General features: G+C 45.7%; 1 protein-coding gene across 7 annotated transcripts in view; it reads left to right on the forward strand.

Annotated features, from left to right (window-relative positions):
• Evc2 (Ellis van Creveld syndrome 2) overlaps window positions 1-19,780 on the forward strand; it is a 98,221-nt gene that overhangs the window by 39,739 nt on the left and 38,702 nt on the right. For all 7 annotated transcript variants that reach the window (XM_005408826.2, XM_013506843.1, XM_005408823.2 and 4 more), the window contains 5 exons: window positions 3,063-3,387; window positions 12,240-12,479; window positions 15,078-15,253; window positions 18,296-18,455; window positions 19,144-19,598. In XM_005408826.2, the coding sequence (XP_005408883.1) occupies window positions 3,063-3,387; window positions 12,240-12,479; window positions 15,078-15,253; window positions 18,296-18,455; window positions 19,144-19,598 (1,356 nt within the window). The remainder of the gene's footprint in view (window positions 1-3,062; window positions 3,388-12,239; window positions 12,480-15,077; window positions 15,254-18,295; window positions 18,456-19,143; window positions 19,599-19,780) is intronic.

Consider the following 19,780-nt stretch of genomic DNA (forward strand, 5'->3'; position numbering starts at 1 on the left):
TCCTCTCCTCTCCTCTCCTCTCTTCTCTCCTTTCTTTTTCTCTTTCCTTCCCTTGCCCTCCCTTTCCCTCTCCTTCTTTCCCTTCCCCTCTACTCCTGTCCTCTCCTCTCCCCTTCCCTTTTCTTTCCTCTCTTTCTTTTGAGACAGGGTCTTGCAGAGTTTCCCAGGCTGGGCTGAAACTTACAGTTGTCTTGTCTCAGCCTCCCAGGGTGCTTGGGTTCCCACAGGAGTGTGCCACCATGCTCACCCAACCTCTCTTCTCTTAGGGTCCTGCACTGAGCCTGAGATTAAGTTGACATGTGATAGAGTAACAGAAAAGCATACAAATTTAAAATAAGTCTTTCGTAATGTGGGAGCCAGTGTAGGGAAACGAAGGCTCAGAGAAGCAGTTGAAGTTGAACACAGACCGAACTGGACAAAGAATAGCAAGATGTTAAAAAGCAACTAAATGATGTGGGGCTTCTAAAGAAAGGTGAGAATTATTGTAACAAAGTCTGTTTGGGAAGAATTCTTGTGGTCTCAGCTTTCCAAGCTTGATGACTGAGATTGCTTCCCTGCTGGCACAGGGAGGCCAAATTTCACACTACAGTTTTACCTGCTGCTTTTCAGATACAGGACAAAGGTCAACCTAATCTTGTACCTGCTTGTATTTATTTTTGAAGTGCCTTTAACTTAAAATAGTATGCCAGAGCAACACATTTGGGGAGATGTGTTCTGATACCTGTCAGCAGCAAGGTTAGGTAGCTATAAATAAATAGGCAGATATACACACCTGTTCTCCCCCACCCCGTTTATCTGCCTGTCTGCCTACTTACCTGTCTTTCTCCCTCCCTGACAGTTAAAGAGGCACGTTGAGGTATTTGCAGGTAAAATGATCAATTTGCTTTAAAATGCTCCAAACACATTGAAGGGAGTAGATAAAATAAGAGCAGTGGCCATTTTTAAACCAGTTAATGTTAGAGTCATGCTATTATCACTTTTAAATACTGTAGCACTTTTCTTTTTATTTATTTATTTATTTTTCCGGTACCGGGAATCAAACTCACGACCTTGCGCTTGCCAGGCAGGAGCTTTGCTGCTGAGCTAAATCCCCAGCCCCTGTAGCACTTTTAAATGCTTAAAATTTCTGTAAAATTTCTTTGAAGCCTTACCTTTTTGCAAGTAGACGCCATTTTCTCCTATCAGATCATCGAAGATTTTTTAACAGTGTAGAGGGTGAGATGAAAGATTTAATGCATTGCTGGGTAGCTCTTCCAGAAAGCAATTTGGCTTTCAAGGGGCTTAAAATAGTGCTCGTATTTGACCCTGTGATTCCATTTGTGGGATTCTGTACAGAGAAAATTGTTGTGAATATCAAAAGCTGTATACAATGATGTGTACTTCATGGTTATTTTAGATTTGAAATTTGCACGTACCCTGAATGTACAGTAGAACAGTTAATTGAATGGTGGGATATCAGATGATAGAATATATTGCAACCATTATAAAGGAAATATACAGTTTTAAAGATACATGTTACAATGATTGGGAAAATCATGTACAATAATCAGATGATAGAATATATTGCAACCATTATAAAGGAAATATACAGTTTTAAAGATACATGTTACAATAATTGGGAAAAGGAGGCTAAAATTGTACTTAGAAGTATATAAATAGTGTACATTTATGGAAAATATATGCATGAAAAGAAACACTGGAAAAATATGGCAAAATGCCATCATTCATTGTAATTCAATGGTGGACCCACAGTGAATGAGTGTATTTCTATAGTCCTTATTTTCCAGACTTTAAAAATCATGAACATAAACTTTTTCTGACTTTTATAGAAATCTAATTAACATACCATAAGCCTTACCTATTTATGAGTATAGTCTGGTGTATATTATAAGTGTACGCAGTCATACCATCTCTATCACAATTGTTTTATATGCTGTGACCCTGTGAAGAATCTCATAAATATTTTTCAAGTATACTTTATTTTAGATCAGTGTTGAATTTATAGGAAAATTCCGATGATAACACCATATGTGTATATCCTGTATCCATGTTTCCCTATTATTAACATTTCATACTAACAAGGTACATTTATTTATTAGTCAGCTTTCCATGACTGGGACAAAATATCTGATATACTCAGCTTGAATGAGGAAGGATTTCAGAGGCTCAGTCCATGGTTGGCTGGCTCTAAGGCAGAAACACCATGGGAAAGGGTAGAGGGAGGAAAGCTGCTCAAGTCATGGCAGCCAGCAGCGCTGAGAGAACAGGAAGAGGGCCAAGGAGAGAGGAAGGGGCCCACACAGGATATCCCACGGTAAGTAAGGCAAACCCCAGGGACCTACTTCCTACAGTTGGACCCTGCCTCTTAATAGTGTTTTCAGCTATAAACTCATCAGTGGCTGAGTTTTGGGGGGCATTTTAGATCCAAACCATAACAGTACATGTCACAACTAACGAACCAAATGTCAGTACATCATCATTACCCAAAGTCCATACTTTGTTTAGATTTCCTTAGTTTTTAATTTGATTCTTTTTTTTTCTGCTTCAGGATCTCATTGAAGATATGACGTTACATTTAGTTGGTGTATTTGGAACTTACTTTTTAATTGGAAAAAACTAAAATAAACTCTGTTTTTATTTTATTTTATTTTTTCTGGTACTGGGAATCAAACTCATGACCTTGCGCTTGCTGGGCAGGCGCTGTGCCGCTGAGCTAAATCCCCAGCCCCATAAACTCTATCTTTAAATCCTTCAAATATATTAGCTCTCTCCTTGCCTCTTGGTCTTCTAGTTGCTGTTGACTTGTTGACAAAGACCATGTTTTATATTAGTTCTATCTCTGTCCTTCCCTGGCATCTTACCTTATGAATTTTCTTGGTAAAAATCTGCTAATTTAGTGACTGGCCTTCAATAACTAAATGGAGTAGAAGGGAGAGAGGAAAAGAGAGAAAGAAGGGACAGGAGAAAAGAAAGGCCTCACCTGTGAAGTGTAGGAGGTCTGAGGGACACTGGCTTCTCTTGTGGTTTCAGAGTAGAGTTCTTTTGACCTCTGTGTTTCCCAGGTTGGAGATTGCAACCCTGAATCGGGCAGATGCGGATCTGGAGGCTTGTCGAACACAAATCAGCAGGGATATCATCAGTCTTCTGCTGAGAAATCTGACCAGTGGAGGTCACCTCTCCCCTCAGGTGGAGAGGAGGATAGCTTCTGTTTTGAAAAAACAGTTTCTGTTGCTGGAAAATGAAGTACAAGAAGAGTACGATCGTAAGATGTTGGCACTGACAGCTGAATGTGACCTGGAAACAAGAAAGAAGACAGAAAACCAGTATCAGAAGGAGATGGTGGCAATGGAGGAAGCAGAAGAGTTGCTGAAACGTGTTAATGAGCGGGTAAGGCAGCTCTGAAGGCATTCAGGTGCCTCATTTCTCATCAGAGTCATTATTTATCCTTACACCCATCTGTCCATCCATCCACCCATCTATCCAATTATCCATCCATCCATCCATCATTCATCCATCCATCCCTCCATTGCTCCATCCATCCATCCATCTATCCATCCACACATCTACCCATCCATCCACCTGTCTATTTACTTACTTACCATCCACCCATCCACCTACCTAGTCATCCACATATCTATCCATGCACCTGCCCATCCATTCCTTTTACACATCTACCAATCCATCCATGCATTCATGTAGTCATTCCTCCATTCATCCATCTATTCATCCATCCATCTATCCCAGATTCATTTAGCAGACATTTATTGGTCACTTACTGTTTCTTAGGCCTCTAGAGTAGGCCCTGCAGGTACTGAGTAAAACATGACTTAGTTTTTGTGTTCAAGAGCTTCGTAGTTTAACAAAGGACCCTCACAAATGACAAATGAGCTGTTACAATAGAGAGCTGTCCGTGGTGCCAAGGGAGGTCCTGGGCTGAGTGGAACAGCATGGTTTGCAGAGGGAGTGGTTCCCAGATGCTGGTGACAGCAGGGTGCAGAGCTGTCCTTGGACTATAATCTGCTAAGTCACAGTTCTCACCTGCACAGATCTGGCATCAGATGAACTGGATTCCAGTTTTTCTAGTTCTGATCCTGAAGGCCTTACACACCTATCCAAGTCTGACAGTGCCTGTCAGTTGGGCTGGGAGAAGGAGTACAGAAAGAGCAGCCCCTGGGGCCCAGCTCAGATGGTGCTCAGTGCGGGCCCTCAGTCCTGAGAGTGCTGGGCACTAAGCATCCCCAGGGCTGGCCTGTGCTGGTCCGATTGCTGCTCTTCCTTTCTTTCTTTCTTTCTCTCTCTCTCCTTCCTTCCTTCCTTCCTTCCTTCTTTTCTTCCCTTTTCCCTCCCCCCTCTCACTTTCTTTTTCTTTCTTTCTCCTTCCTTCCTTCCTTGCCCCCCTCTTTCTTTCTTTCTTTCTTTCTTTCTTTCTTTCTTTCTTTCTTTCTTTCTTTCTTTTAATTAAGATTATTGGTACAATTTAGATATGCCTAGTGATTACATTCCTCATAGGGAATCTTTCCTGTGCATGTTGTATCTTGATTCCTCTTTTTTCCCATTCCCCTCCCCTCCCTTCAACCCCTTTATCTCTCCTTATTTACAGAGCTTTTGTTTCCATTCTATCCTTCTTTTCTCATTTGCCCCCTTCCTTCTTTAACCCCTTCCTCTTCCCTAGCTCCCCTTTGCTTTTGAACAGTTTCTTCCTATTTCACAATATTTGTTATACATTTGGGTTCTTATTTACACTTACAGTTTTTCATACCAGAGAGATAATCTGATACTTACACGTGTATCTGATTTAATTCACTTAAGAGTATGGTCTCAAGGTGCATCCATTTAGCTATAAATGTCTCAAACTTATCTTTCTTTATAGCAGCGTAGTATTCCATTGTATTAAAAAAACCTCCACATTTTCTTTATCCATTCATTGGTTGATGGGCATTTGGGTTGTTTCCGAGATTTATCTATTACAGACTGTGGCCCTATAATCATGGGTGTGCCTACATTACTGTGGTATGATGCTTTTAATTCTTTTGGGAAGATGCCAAGAAGGGGAATAGCAGGGTCACATGGGACCTGTGGTCCTAGCTTTTTGAAGAATCTCCACACTGATTTCCACAATGGTTGTACCAGTTTATACTACCACCAACAGTGGAGAAGGGTTTCTTTTCCCCATAGCCCCTCCAGCATTGTTATTGGTTGATTTCTTGACAATAGTCATTCTTTCTGGGGTGAGATGAAATCTCAGCATTGTTTTAATTTGCATCTCTCAAGTGATCACCAGTGATGTTGAACATTTTTTGATACATTTATTTGCCATTGTACTTCATCTGAGAAATGTGTCTTCATCTCAGATGCCCATTTTTGGATTGTGTCTTTAAATTTGGGGAGTCTGACCTTTTTCAATTCCTGGTTTATTTTGGATGTTGTTATATAACTATAGATATTGCTCCTATGGTTAGTGATGCCAAATTAGCAGTTACCACTGTTTGTCACTTTCTGGACTGTGCTTGATGATATTGGTATTACTTATTATTCTGCATTAGCCAGAATGCTATACCTGTTGTAATCAGTTGTTCACTCTTGTACGACAACACTGTGATTGTCTGGGGTCGTAATTGTCTCCACAGCCCATTACCAAAGAACTGGATACTGAGCCAAATAGCAATTTCTCAACCTTAATAAAGTAGGGAGGTAGGATCTTGGGACAGATACAAAGATCAAGAGCCAGCTGTACCTAGAAGATATCTCTGAGCAATAGACATTTCCTAGAGAAGCCTCAATACCAGTGATAAAGCTACCTAACATAAGAAAAATACAAGCAACAATATAGAAAATAAAATTTAAGGAATAGAAAACAATAAGCAAAATGCAAGCCCAGGGCTCCAGCACACCCAGAACAAATCCAGAAGACAACAATATAGAGGAAATCAGAGGGCACCCACCTGAATTTTTTGAAATGATAGCAACAGAAGTAAAAAACCAGATGAATGAGGCTATAAAGGGAATTAGATCAGGAATAATCTCTTAACTAAAAAAAAAAAAAAAAAAAAAAAGGAAATGATGACCATAATGAAGGACTTGCTCAGCAAATCTAGAGTGGGTATAAATAAAAAAAAACAGAGGGGCATAGAAAAATGATGGAAATGATGAATGCCTAACGTAGGAAAGAAATGGAATCTATGGAACAGATTCCAGTGTATATCTAGGAGATTAAAAATGCCATTGAAAGTTTGAAAAATTGAGTGAATGAAAGTGAAGACAGAGTATCAGACCTAGAAGACAATATCACAGTTAGTGATTATGAAAAGAAACATGTCTTATAATTAGCAAGGAGGAACAGTTAGTGCTTATATTGTTTGATTTTACATGCCTATATCTGGTAATCTGAGCAACTACTTTGAAGATAACAATATACAATATAATAACCATCGTTAATTTCCTATCATCTTGTTTTGAAATTCTGTACTGTTTTTGTTTTTTATTCTCTTTAAAATAAAAAAATACTGCAAGATGATGCAAAGCAGAACAACATAAGGTTGATCAGAGTCAGTGAAAAAGCAGGAGTCAGCACAAATGACATAAAAAACTGGTTCACAGAAGTAATGACAGAAAACTAACCAAGCATAGAAAAAGAATTTGACATACAGTAAGTGAGGCATATAGAAATCCAATTAGCCATGACCAAAATAAATCTACACCAAGACATATAATAATCAAGATTCCAGAGATTTAGTAAGGAACAGAATATTAAAAGCTGTTAAAGAAACAAACAAATCACCTATAAAGCAAAGCCCATCAGAATCACAGCGGACTTCTCAGCGCAAACACTCAGGTCAAGGAGAGCTTGGAATGAACTATTTCAAGTCCTGAAAGAAAACAACTTCCAACCCAGATCAATGTACCCTACAAAACTATCTTTTAGAATTAAAGGAGAAAGAAGACACTTCCATGCCAAAAACAACTGAAGAAATTCATGACCACCAAACCAGTTCTGCAAATTGTTCTATCTTTTAAAGGAGGTGCCCATCACTGCCTGGGAAGGAGCAGAGTAGTCCTGGCATACCAGAACCAATCAAGCCTGGCTTCTGTCTTCCTCTGCAAGAGAGATGGCTTGTTTAGTCTATGTGCCTTTGGCCTGCATGTTCTGTTTGGACATATGCCATTTGAGAGAGGCCTGACAGCTGTTTAGGAGCAGGTTTCTGAGCTCAGAATCCATATCCCTCTTGCCAGCCAAACCCAGGGTTCCCCAGAGGTTGACAGATAGCTCTTAGGTTGGCAGGAGGTCATCTGTCTCAGACATGGGTTGGGCAGTGATGAGCAGAAGTGACCTTTCCTGTCCTTCACCTGTTTCTTTGCAGCTGGGCCCTGGTTTCTCACAATGACATCTTGTTTTAGGCTGTGACTTTGGTTCTGTTTGGTGTTTGTATTACTTTCCTGTGGCTGCCAGAAGAAATTACCATTGATTGGTGCCTCAAAAGAACAGGCATTCATTAATTTTGTCATAGTTCTGGAGGCCAGAGATCCAAATCAAGGTGTGCTGGGCAGGGCTGTGCTCCCTCCTAAGTCCTGTGAGGGTACTTCCTTGCTTGGTCCAGCTTCTGGTGGCTCCAAGTGTTCTTAAAGTGATTAAAGCTGAATCACTTTAATCTCTGCTCCAACTTCACATGGCCATTTTCCTCAAGCTCTGCCATGTGCTCTTCCACCTCAAGACACTTGCCTTTGGATCTAGGCCTTGCCCAAATGTCATTGGATTTGGGGCCCATCCTGATAACCCAAGATCATATCATAAGAGCAAAGCCCTTTCTTCCAAATGAGGCCATGTTCACAGGTTCTTGCTGTAGGACCTGGAGGTGCATGGTGGGGATCACATCACTCAGCCAACTCCAGCCTCCCTGGCTGGCTGTACTCTGTGCTCCTGCAGCTGTCGACACTGGGCAGGCCTGGCCCTGAGGACGAATGAGGGAGAGCACCCTTCAGTGACTCAGCCCCTGAACTGTCTCACCACCTCTCCCTTTTCTAATTTGTTACCATTTTTTCCTGTATAACTTGCACATGCTCAAGTGCTTCAAAGCAGCAGTTAGCAAACAAGGGTCCATGAGCCCAGTTGGCCCAGCTTGGTTTTATTTGACCCAGGAGCTGAGAACAGTTTTTACATTTTCAGAGAGTTGTGCAACAGCAGCAAAAGTCAGTGAAGAGTATGTGACAGAGACCTTACGTGGTCTGTAAAGTCCAAAAGATTTATCTGGCTTTTTATAGAAAAGTTCGCTGATGAAGCCTGAAAGGGCAGAAATCTGAAAGTGAAAAATGGTCAAGTGAGAAACATCCCACTGCTAAACTGCAGAGGCCCGTGTGTCAGGGCACTGACTGCCCTCCCGCTGTGGGCCTCACCTGGGTCTGCAGCGTGGGCTGGTGCCTCCTGCCCCACATTCCTGCGTACATCCCAACCTTGTGCTACGTATATGTCCGCATGTGTGTTTGTGTGTGCATACGCCCGAGCGTATATATGTTTTATACCATTCGCATAGTTGTCTTGCCTGTTTTCCCTCTGTGTCACAGCATAAACAATTTTGCAATTTTATTAAATCCTCTTAAAAATATGATGCAGAGCAAAAAGCTCGCATTTATTTAGAGCTCCTTGAGTGTTGGGCGTTGATCTGCTCACATCATGTGGGTAGAATCCCACTTTGGCAAGGAGGAAAGTACGATGACATGGAGATGTTGTCCACATCCTCAGGTGGCACCAGGACTTGTACCCAGGCAGTCCGCCCCTAACCACTGCACCCCAACAGCCACCCTTATACTGTGTATTGGCACGTCATGTCCCTGTGCTGTGTGCACCGTGTTAACCCATCCTGTTGGGCATCTGGGGTGTTTGCAGTGCTTTTGCTGTCTGAACATGACCAGAAGCGCCAGGTTTGTTGGCAGGGGCATGGAGAGTGGAGTTCGTGCTGTCTCTGCTTCTGTTTCTGCATGAGAATTGGCCCCTGAGGAACAAATCCTCTAGGCTGCAGCATCACATCCTTAATCCCAGCATCACACACCCTAGATCCAGCTGCCTCTGAAAAGCCCTACCTGCGGCCACATGAAGCTTTAGGGGGACATCTGCATATAAGCCGTAGCAATGACACTCCTCTTGGGGAGCTGGTACATGCACATAACACATCTTTATTCTTCTTCCTCTCTTGGTTTTCTTCCTATTTGCCAAAGATCTGCCTTCCTATTTCCTGTTGTCTTTTATTTTGCTCTTTATGGTTTTCAAATCTGTCTCTACCAAGAGGCCCTTAGCCAGCCATGAGGATATAGACTTGGAGGGCTGTTGCTTGGGCTCAGATTCTCCCCTTTCATACTTAAAAAGGCACACAGGTGGGTCTCCCCAATCTCCTTTTCCCCTCTGAAAGTGAGGGTTGTGATGAATTACTGTTTGTAAAGAACTTCAGTTGGATGGGAGAGGCTGCCAAAGGGCGCTAAGTCAGTCCTAGGAACGGGAGGCTCTGGGTGATGCTGCATAGTACACTGCCTGCAAAGAATGAAAATGAACTGTGTGTCTTAAAGGACTTTGAATGTTTTCAACCTAACAAACAAGTGAAGAGATAGATTTACTTAATCTGATTTGAGCCTTCATAATGTTTACATGTTTCAAAATCCTGCGTGGTATCCCATTTATGTTTTTCTGAATTAGCTAGAATTTAAAAGAACAGCAAAGAACTCTAATGCTTGGCAACATCAGCCTTGTCCAGTTGTTTGCTATGATTCATGATTTTATATGATTTTTTTAAAAAAATCCTGGAATATAGAAGTCAGAGGATGTGATGCATTTCCATTTGGAGTTAGGGAAACTGAGGCCCAGATGGGTAGGGCCTGGCAAGCTGGGGTTTCCCACTAGTGCGAAGGGCAGTGTTCCCTTCTGGGTCCCTGTCCCAAGGACAGAAAGCTGTGCATGCATCCTGCCCCAGCTGCCTGAGGCTTCCTGACTCCCTTGTGAACAACTTCAAGGAAGATTCCTTACGCGTAGGAACTCTTCCCTTTTAACCATCTCTGATGGATTTATTTTTATAAAACAGTTTTACAATTTGCCTGTCTTGCTAAATTGAGCACAAGGAGCATAATTTAGCGCAGTCATAACTTCCCGGCATGGTTTCCCATTTTCCAAGGTGCGGAGTCAGCACTATGCATAGCAGTTGCCCTGGGACAGCCACTCAGCCTCCGACCAGAATGGCAGAGCCGCCCCTGCTCGCAACTCCTCTCCCACGGACTCCAATAGGGCGCGGGGGCCCGGAGATCGTTATTGTAGCTTTACCTCAGAAATGCACATAGGGCAGTATTTAAAGTAGAAAGGTTTATATTACCAATCCAGATGGCCTGGTTGTTTGAAAGAAGGAGACGCTTTGGCCATGTTGAGCCCGTGTTCCCACAGGGCCTCCCTCGCTGGACTGACTGCGGCTGCTCTTGCTGTCCACACGTTGCTGCAGTTACCTCCCTGGTCCCTTACGCACCGGGCGGCCTCCCTCACTCTGTGCGACCTCCCTGCGCGGTGCCCCTGCTTGGGGCTTGGGGCTTGGGGCTTGGGGCTGTCGTCTGTGCTGCAGGGTGTGGAAGAAGGGCGGAAGTCGAGCACATCTCTTCAAGGCTCCTCTTACGAGGACGGTTATTTGGAAATTGACAGGGAGGGTCCTTGCAGGGTTATCTAGGGACGTCTCACTATGACACAAATCACGAATGTTTCATTGCCTTGTGCTGTATCTTTTGACAGAAATACAAAGATGAACAAGGACAGAAAGTTTTATTTTAGGATTTATGTGTGTATGTGTGTGTGTGTCTGTGTATCTGTGATTTCTGTCTTGGCTGTAAGAAATGAAACGGGTTTTACTCCGTGCTTTATTCCTATCAGTTAAAATAAGTTGAGGTTTGAGCATGCCAAATTCAGGATGGCGAAGTATGGCCACTCCAGTGGCTTATGTGGCAAAGAACGCCAGCTCCTCAGCTGCGGCCAGTCAGGGTCCAGACAGCTTTGTGGTTGTTGGTGAACTGCATTTTTTCCCTTGGATCACGTCATCTACTAAATGCCACTTCTCTGCAATAGGGTGACTCAAAAAATCTAACCCCGTTGTTTTTATAAAACCAGATTTAGTAAAAGACCTACTGTAGCTGTTATTTAATAGCTGAGGCAAAGAGTTAATGTTGGGATAGCTTCCCGCTGAGTAACCCGGAGTCAGAGTGACCTGATCACACTGGTAGGAGGCCTTCACTTACCATTAATGTAACCTGATCAAAGAGTGACACAATATCATATCAGGTTCAAGTTTATACCCACACTCCAGGAAGGGAGGGGACTACCACGATGTGCACACCAGGATAGGGTGGGAGTCCTGGGGTCTCCTAGGGTCCCGCTTCCGTGTGCAACAAGGCTACACTGGGAGCTGAGCAGGGGAATTTTTCTTTCAGTCCTTACACAGGACAGTGTAACATGCAGGTTGCCAGGTAGCCATTTCTCATCACCGTGTGCCTCTTTCTACCCAGGGATCCTAACTTGGACTTGATTGCTAGTGTTTTTATCTTCAAGGAGGTTGAGAATGAAAGAGGATGGGAATAATCTCGTGTGACGAACTGCATGATCCATGGATACTTAAGAGAGATTTCCATTTTGTGCAGGCACCTTTCAGGCAGTTTGATTCGCAGATTTCCACCCTGGTGAATTTTCTGCTTTGTGATTGTTCTGGGAAAGCGTTCAGATAACAGTGGGGGGCAGGTGGGAGCAACATCTTCCCAGGCTTTGCAGCCTTGACCCATTGCAGCTTCAAATGGGCGTGTGTGTGTGTGTGTGTGTGTGTGTGTGTGTGTGTGTGCATACATATGTGTGTGTTCCATGTGAGTGTGCTCTGTGTGCCTGTGGGCATCTGCGTCCCTGTGTGTGTGCATTGTGTGGCAGTGTGTATGTGTACCATATCTATACAGATATGCATGTGTCTACCCGAGGGCATATGTATGTGAGAGTATGTGCATCCATGAGCACACACACATTGTGTATGTGGGTGGTTGTGCATGTATGCTCTGTACACTGCATGCAAGTGCACTTATACATCACACATGTATGCAGTGTGGACACGGAGTGTATTGAATGGGCTGTCCTTCCATCGCATGAGTGTTCATGTGTCTGTGCATGCATGTGCATACGTGGCGTGTGTTATGCATGCTCACACTCAGGGTGTCGGTTTCTCACGTGCTGCCCCTTCTCTCCGCAGTCTGCCGCAGAGTGCAGCAGCCTCCTGCGGACCCTGCACGGCCTGGAGCAGGAGCACTTATGGAAGTCCTTGGCTTTGCACCAGGAGGAGGACTTTGCCCAGGCTCACAGGCAGCTTGCTGTTTTCCAGAGAAATGAATTGCACAGCATCTTTTTTGCCCAGATAAAAAATGCTATTTTCAAAGGGGAACTGAAGCCAGAGGCAGCTAAAGTGCTGCTGCAAGATTATTCGAAACTCCAGGTAATGCCCTCTCTCAGGCCGCCGTGGTGGCGGAGTGGTTTTCTGAGTGATTGCAGGAATTCTCCTCTCCCAGAGCTGATGGCTGCCTCTTCTTTCATGCGATACCACTGAGCCAACTTTCTCTCCTCCGGCCTCCTGATGCGGGGCTGATTCTGGCACACAGGCATATGTGGGCTCGGCAGAACTAAATCAGATCCCATTCCATCCTGTCAGCTGTGTGAACCTGAGCAAGTTCCCCAACTTCTCTGAGCCTCTTTCCTCTGTTGTGAAGTGTGCAAAACAGAGGCCTCACACTTGCAGAGGTGTGATGAAGCTTCAATAAGCCCATCCATGGAGAGTCAGTGTTTGGCACAAGATGGTTTTTAATGTATACGGTGGTAAATAGATATGCACATTTATGTGTGTGCATATTGTTGCGTAGACCTTGCGCTTAGGATCTGTGTCTACATATGTTTGGGTCAATGTGTGTGTATTTTTCCACATAAACTCAGTGTGAATATTTTTAATCCAGACTGAAGAAAGTCCCTAGCTGGTGATAAAAGCGGCTTTTGTGAGGGTCAGTGTTGCTGTGGAGTTTCCCAGGAGGTCACGCGAGAATCACTGGTGTGCAAGAACACCCTTTACCATTTGGCTGGGGGGTGTTCAGCTTGCTCCTGGTGATACAGTGCTCATGGAGGACAAATTTCTACTTTGCCACGGAAATTTTGTGTTCCGACTGTGAGTGGGATATTTGAGAGGTGCACGCATCACCCTTGTCCCAGGTGGTGGGCAGTGAGTGTGTAAAGCCGCAGAGGCTCTCTGAGGATGCTGAGGGCCTGGGTCACTGCGTGGCACTCATGTCTGCAGGGTTAATGTTGCATTTGCTCTGCAGGCCCCAGTGCGGCTCTCACGCAGCTGTCACTGCCATTTCAGCAGTGTCTTTACAAGGGAAGGCATCCCCAAAGGCCCGGGGGCCTGTTTCCCTCTGGGGTTACCTGTGTGCCTCGGCAGGGCATGTTCAGCATGTGACGATGAGCTGTGTCCAACCAGTTGAAGCGGGGTGTGTGCCCAGCCTCTGCCACTGCTGATGCCAGAGTGATTATGAGAAGTAAGGACCAGCTGGAGGAGGTGTGGAATGCATGTCCTTGCCTGTGGGGTGTGTGTGTGTGTGTGTGTGTGTGTGTGTGCAGGTCCCAGCAGTGAGGCCGCTGCACTTAGCACTCACCAGGTTGGCATGTGTCCTCCTGGGGCAGTGTGGCTGATGCCACATTCGTCTTCCTGGCAAGGGCCCAGGGTACAGGGCTGAGGCAGAGCAAGGTGCATTTTGATATGAAAATCTTGTCCTTTGTTTGGAACTCAAAGCTCAAGGTAGAAGTTGAAGGTGTTGATTGCCTTGTGACTTGTGGCCCTTTGCAGCCCAAATTATTTGTGTGGTGTTTTGTTGTTTTTGGTGCTTGTGGTATCTTCCTGGGACCAATGAACAATGAGTCCCCAGGTAGTGTGGTTAGATAAGGTGACACTGGCCCTGGGGTTCAGACTTCCTTGACCTCAGCCTTCCTTGACCTCAGCCTTCCTTGACTTGACTCAGAGCGTTTGGATCCCAGCTCTGAGTTCCTTGCATGGTGAGCTCGAATGATACAGGTTGTGGGTCCTGTTCTGCTCCTGCCGTATCCTAGCTTGTGGGTTCTGGTGCAGGAAGCCCCAGGGAGTTTGGGTTTGGAGGCATATCTGACCGACACCCAGCCTTTCCTGTCTCAGTGGCACTAATCCCTGAGTGTTGGTACCGGAGATGTCACAGCTGTGAGGTAGAAAGGAGAATGTCCGGGCATCACAGGGTTCTCACTGTTAAGTGTTGGTCCTTTTGGTGATCCATGTGGGCACAGTTTCTCTATAGACAGAGAAAAATAAAACAGCAACCACCTATGGGACAAGACCACCAAGGCGGTGTGATAGCTTGGCGTTCAGAGGCAGCCCACGACGATGTTAGTCCCTAGGCCTGGGCAGCAGCTTGTGGACTTCTAATCCCTGCAAGCCATTTACCAGTTCTGTGATCCAGACTCAGTTTCCTTATCTGTGAAATGGGAATGAGAAAACTCTCAGCCTAGAGGAAGACAGAAGAGGCACGCGTGCCCTTAGCCCCGAGTCAGCCCGGTGGACATAGCCAGGATGGGCCAGGCCGGGCTCACCCCTGTGCTTGGCTGGGTTTGCTTCATGGTGCAGGTGGAAGGGAACTTCTTGCCACTCTTTGAGCTGTGCCTGCTTTGGCTTGTTTCCTCCAGAGGCTGGGCCAGGGGCCGATTCACCCCACAGTGTCACCTCCGTAGTGCAGCCAGGTGGGAGCTCCCCAGGCGGGCTGAGTGACCAGCGGGTGGGACTCGTGTCCTGTTTGGTGGGCAGGATTTCTCTCATGTGGGTTCTGGGTTCACTTTTCAAAGTGCTCCTTTTATTTGCATGTGATTGTCTTATGAGCCTTTGGCAGAAGCAGGGAGGTTAAAGGTATTAATCCTGCTGCTTCTGCGCCTGTGATTTTTCTTCTGAATGGAAACATAATAATTCAAAAGTTTACAGGGACTTTTTTTCAAAACTAGCAAATGTAGTTTACATAAAAAATTTTAACAGGAGAACCTAGAAGAGTTAATGGACTTTCTCCAGGCTACTAAGCGGTACCATCTGAGCAAAAGGTTTGGCCACCGGGAGTACTTGGTGCAGAACCTGCAGTCCACAGAGACCCGTGTGCAGGGCCTCCTGAGCACCGCGGCCACACAGCTGACCCAACTCATCCAGAAGCATGAGAGGTGAGCCCTGAGGTTGTCCTATGACGTGAACCAGCTCTGCCACAGCTTCCCCACCAAGGAATGCGCAGCCTCACCATATACGCAGGCTGCTCTGGCTTCATTCTTTAAAGGGATTCCCCAGCTCCAAAGATCTTTACACTGCCAGTTTTACACCTATAATCCCAGCATCGATGAGGCTGAGGCAGGAGGACTGGTGAGTTCAAGACTAGCCTAGGCTACATAGGGAGTTCAAGGACTGAACTATCTAGTGAGACCTTGTCTTAAAGGAAACCAATAAACGAACCAACAGACAAGAAAGGCAGGCAGGTGTGGTCTGTCGTCAGGATAACCATGTGCTGAGCACCCACCTGGCACCCTCCAGCTTGCACAGGTCCCCGCTTGCAGCCAATTGCAATGTAGCTGCACATGCCATCCTGGATTATTTTGGAGCACTTTCCCAGCCACGTATTCTGTAGAAGTCTACGGTAGAGGCTTGCACTGACCGTGCCCTGGGAATGCCCACTTCCTTTGGGGCTGTAGCGCATGCTGGCTATAGCATTTGTGTTTAGCATTAAGTGTAAAGCTACAGAGATTTTTATCTGGGGATTGATTGGTTTTCTGTTTTTTGGTATATGTTTGTGACACATAATAATTGTGCTCATCTTGGGGAAGGTACATATACACATTATGTCCTAATCATTTTTACTTTTTCTTCCCCTCCCAGCTCTCCTTCTGCTGCCCCTCCCCAGATTTCCTTCCTTTTACCAAAAATTCTATCTCCCTGTTTCCCACCATCGCTTTTATTTTACTCTTTAAATTTTTTTTCATTTTGGGTTTCTCATAAAACCGAAAGCATGAAATATTTAGCCTTCTATGTCTGATCTGTTTCACTTAGCATCATGGCCTCAGGATGCGTCCATTTTCCGGCGAATAACTTAAATTTACCCTCCTTCATGACTGTAGGCAACATTTGCTTTATCCATTCACCTGTCGTCAGGCACATAGGCTGCTTCCAAGATTTACGGTGGCTTGTGCTGCTGGAGACGTGGATAGCCATGGGTCACTGTAATTTGCTGACTTTAACTCTTTCAGAAACTTACCCAGAAGAGGTATAGCTGGGTCCAGTGGAATTTCTATTTTGTGAGAAATCCCTATACTGATTTCCACAGTGGTTGTGCTAGTTTGCATTCCTCCCAACAATGTAGAAGGGTCTCCCCCCACTTGGGGTATCCACTGTCCAGTGTTGGAAAGCAGAGTTCTTCCAGGTGCCACCCCTGCCCTCTCCAAGGGATTTCTGCTTAGGTGTCCCTTGAGATACCTTACTTGAGACAGCTTACAGAAGTCTTGAGACAACTTACCCCTCAAGACAGCTTACAGAAGTCTTTTCTGTAAAACAGAAGTTGGACAATGACTTAAAGCTTACTTGTAAACAGTAGGCTATAAGAAGCTGTCAAATGAATAGCGACCTGACTATAAAGTTGGCTTTCTTAGGACAATCTGTGGTTTTGTGAATTGGTTCTACAACTCAGGCAATTTTATTAAGACTGTGCAGCTTCCTGCAATGCTGAGTGAAGATTCCTTAGGGTGCAAATTACAGCAATACTCCCCACCTCAAGATGCTAATGAATTCATCACTGCGGTTTGTGTGACACTGCTGATCAATTCGCACACAAGTTAAAGGAACAGTTCCTGGGCTTGAGTTGAAGAAGCACACAACTGGTTGCCTGTGGTGAGCTGTTGCCAGGGAGAGCTGTCTTTCCTCTTATTTTTATATTTTATTTGAAAGGGCTGGCACAGATGTGTATTTCTAACACATGTACTTCTACCCATTCCTTCACCTGTTCACTCAGGAAGCCTCTGGGGAGAGTCCGCCCTATGCCAACCTGGGGACCCAGTCCAGGGGTACCGACAGACCGAGGGTAGCTGTGGCACTGAGAGCAGAGTGTACCAATCAGAGCTTTCAGACAAAAGGCACCTCCTGGATAGCTTGAAGACACTTAGTGTAGCAATCAGCTCCTGTCATTGAGGAGACCGGAAGTCCCACCATTTTCTTTCTCACGGCTGGAGATCCAGAGAAGCTGGATCCAGGTCAAAGGCCTGAGAACTCAGGTAGCTGATGATGTGAATCCCTGTCTGAGGGCAGAAGATACGAAATGCCCCACTGTGAGCTGAGTGGCAAAAAGAAAGGGCCAGTTCCTCCTTCCTCTGCTGTCCTGTTCTTCTCAGGAGCTCAGCATACTGGATGGTGCCACCCAGTTAGGGTGGGCAGTCAGCTTGCCCTGAGATGTTTTAGTCAGTTTGCTGCTGCTGTAACAGAATACCACAGTCTGGGTAAATTATAAACTAGAGAAGTTTCTTTGTATCACGACTCTAGAGTCTGAGAAGTCTAAGACTGAGGGCCACGTTTGCTGAGGGCCCTTTCCCTGTGTCCTAATATGGCGTAAGGTATTGGAGGGTGAGAGCACCGGGGAGTGAGAGGAAAGGGGGCCAGACTTCCTGCTTTTACCACTAACCCACCCTGTGATAACAGAATTAACCTAATCATCCCTTGAGTTTCGGTCCCACTACTTAATTCCTTCACATTAGCAGCTAAATGTCAACATGAGGCTTGGAGGGGGTGGGCAGACCATGCAAATGTCCCCTAGTTCACATCAGCTGAAAACATCGCCACAGACATCCCCAGCAATCATGGGAGTTCACACCGGTAATTCTATGTTTACCTCTTTGACTTGCTGTGTGCCGTCCCAGCATCTGTATTACTGGCCCATCCTCTCCTCTTGGAAAATTCTCTCTGTACCTCCCTGGTTCCCTCAACTGTTTCCTTATCCCAGAAGCCTTGCCCTCATGGATCATCCTGTCCTGCACTCTCTGCCTGTCTCTTAGGACACTGACCTTACTCTGCCAGCATCTTAGCTGTGCAGTTGCTGATTCTCCTCTTTCTGGAAGGTGAAGATTTTTCTGATTGAGCCCAGACTAACACAGAGATAGATGTTTAGCCACGTCCTCAGTCAAGGCAGGGGTTTTGGAGCCTGCATTCACTAACTTCTAGTCTTTTCCATCTAGGGCGGGGTACTTGGATGAAGATCAAATGGAAATGCTACTTGAACGGGTTCAGATGGAAGTCTTTTCTGTAAAACAGAAGTTGGACAATGACTTAAAGCAGGAAAAGAAAAAACTCCGCCAAAAATTAATAACTAAGAGAAGACGAGAGTTGCTCCAGAAGGTTCGAATATATAAGGCATTATGCTATTTCTTCTTTGTGTAACACTTTCCCAATACCTACTGAGTGCTGGGTTCCATACCAGGCATAGCGGTCAGCACACTAGGTTTACAAGGGCAGCTCAGCAGACATTGTGATGTCCCATCTGCAGTTGGTTGGTAGTGACTTTTTGGAAGGCTGCCTCTCAAAGCATTCTGCAGGCTGATGGTAGATTGGTAATGTCTGCTTGAGCAAGGGAATTGGCATCTGAGTGAAGAATGGTGAGGGTAGATACAGATGTTGTTTTGTAGATTTATTTTTTTATTTTTGATACTACTGGGGCTTGAGCCCAGGGCTTTTGCACTGAACTACATTCTCAGCCTTTTTAAAAATTATTTTTAACTTTTGAGACAGGGTCTCACTAAATTGCTAAATTTTTTTTTTTTTTTCCAGTACCAGGAATTGAACTCATGACTTTGTGCTTGCCAGGCAGGTGCTGTGCTGCTGAGCTAAATCCCCAGCCCCTAAATTGCTAAATTGCTCAGACCAGGCCGGGCTTGAACTTATGATCCTCCTGCGTCATAGTGTGATTTACTTAAGAATGATTTTCTGAACATGAGCTTGTTAGAAGAAAGCCTATAAAAACTTCTGCGCTGAATTTCCGAAGTTCCCCTCTCCCCCAAGCATTTGCCCTTTTCCTGAATTCCCGCAGCATCGGGAGCAGCGGAAAGAGCAGCTGTCCACAGCTGAGGCATTCCGAGCTGCTGAGGACGCCGGCCAGTACCTGCGCCAGTGGAGGAGCATGGTGACCGAGCACAGTGCCGCCCTGGAGGAGCTGCAGGAGACCTTGGACCAGGCCGCCCTGGACGATGTCCGTGCTCTGACCCTGTTGCTGTCTGAGAAGGCCACCGAGGAGCTGCGGCGCCTGCAGAGCTCGGCGATGACACAGGAGCTGCTCAAGCGCAGCGTTCCCTGGCTCTTCCTGCAGCAGATCCTGGAGGAGCAGGCCCGGGAGCTGGCGGCCCGGACTGAGCAGCTGGAGGCCGAGGAGCGGGAGCGGGGCCAAGAGGGCGTGCAGGGCGTGAGGCAGAGGCTGCGGGATGACGCCCTGGAGGCAGCCACGGAGGAGCAGGCAGAGCTGAGGCGCTGGGAGCACTTGGTCTTCATGTGAGCGGCCCTGCTGTGCCCCTGGGCAGGGGAGCTTGTGGGGACAGGGGTGGCTGACTAGGTCACCCTGGCTCTGGATGCGTGAGATCCGCTGTGTTTCTTGGTCACACAAGCTCTCACCCTGCAGGGACTATGCAGAGCGAAAGAGTGGGTAATAGGTGGGGACAGGGCTGTGCAGCAGC

The sequence above is a fragment of the Chinchilla lanigera genome, unplaced genomic scaffold, assembly GCF_000276665.1.
Source record: "Chinchilla lanigera isolate Chin_1 unplaced genomic scaffold, ChiLan1.0 scaffold00113, whole genome shotgun sequence".
NCBI lineage: Eukaryota > Metazoa > Chordata > Mammalia > Rodentia > Chinchillidae > Chinchilla > Chinchilla lanigera.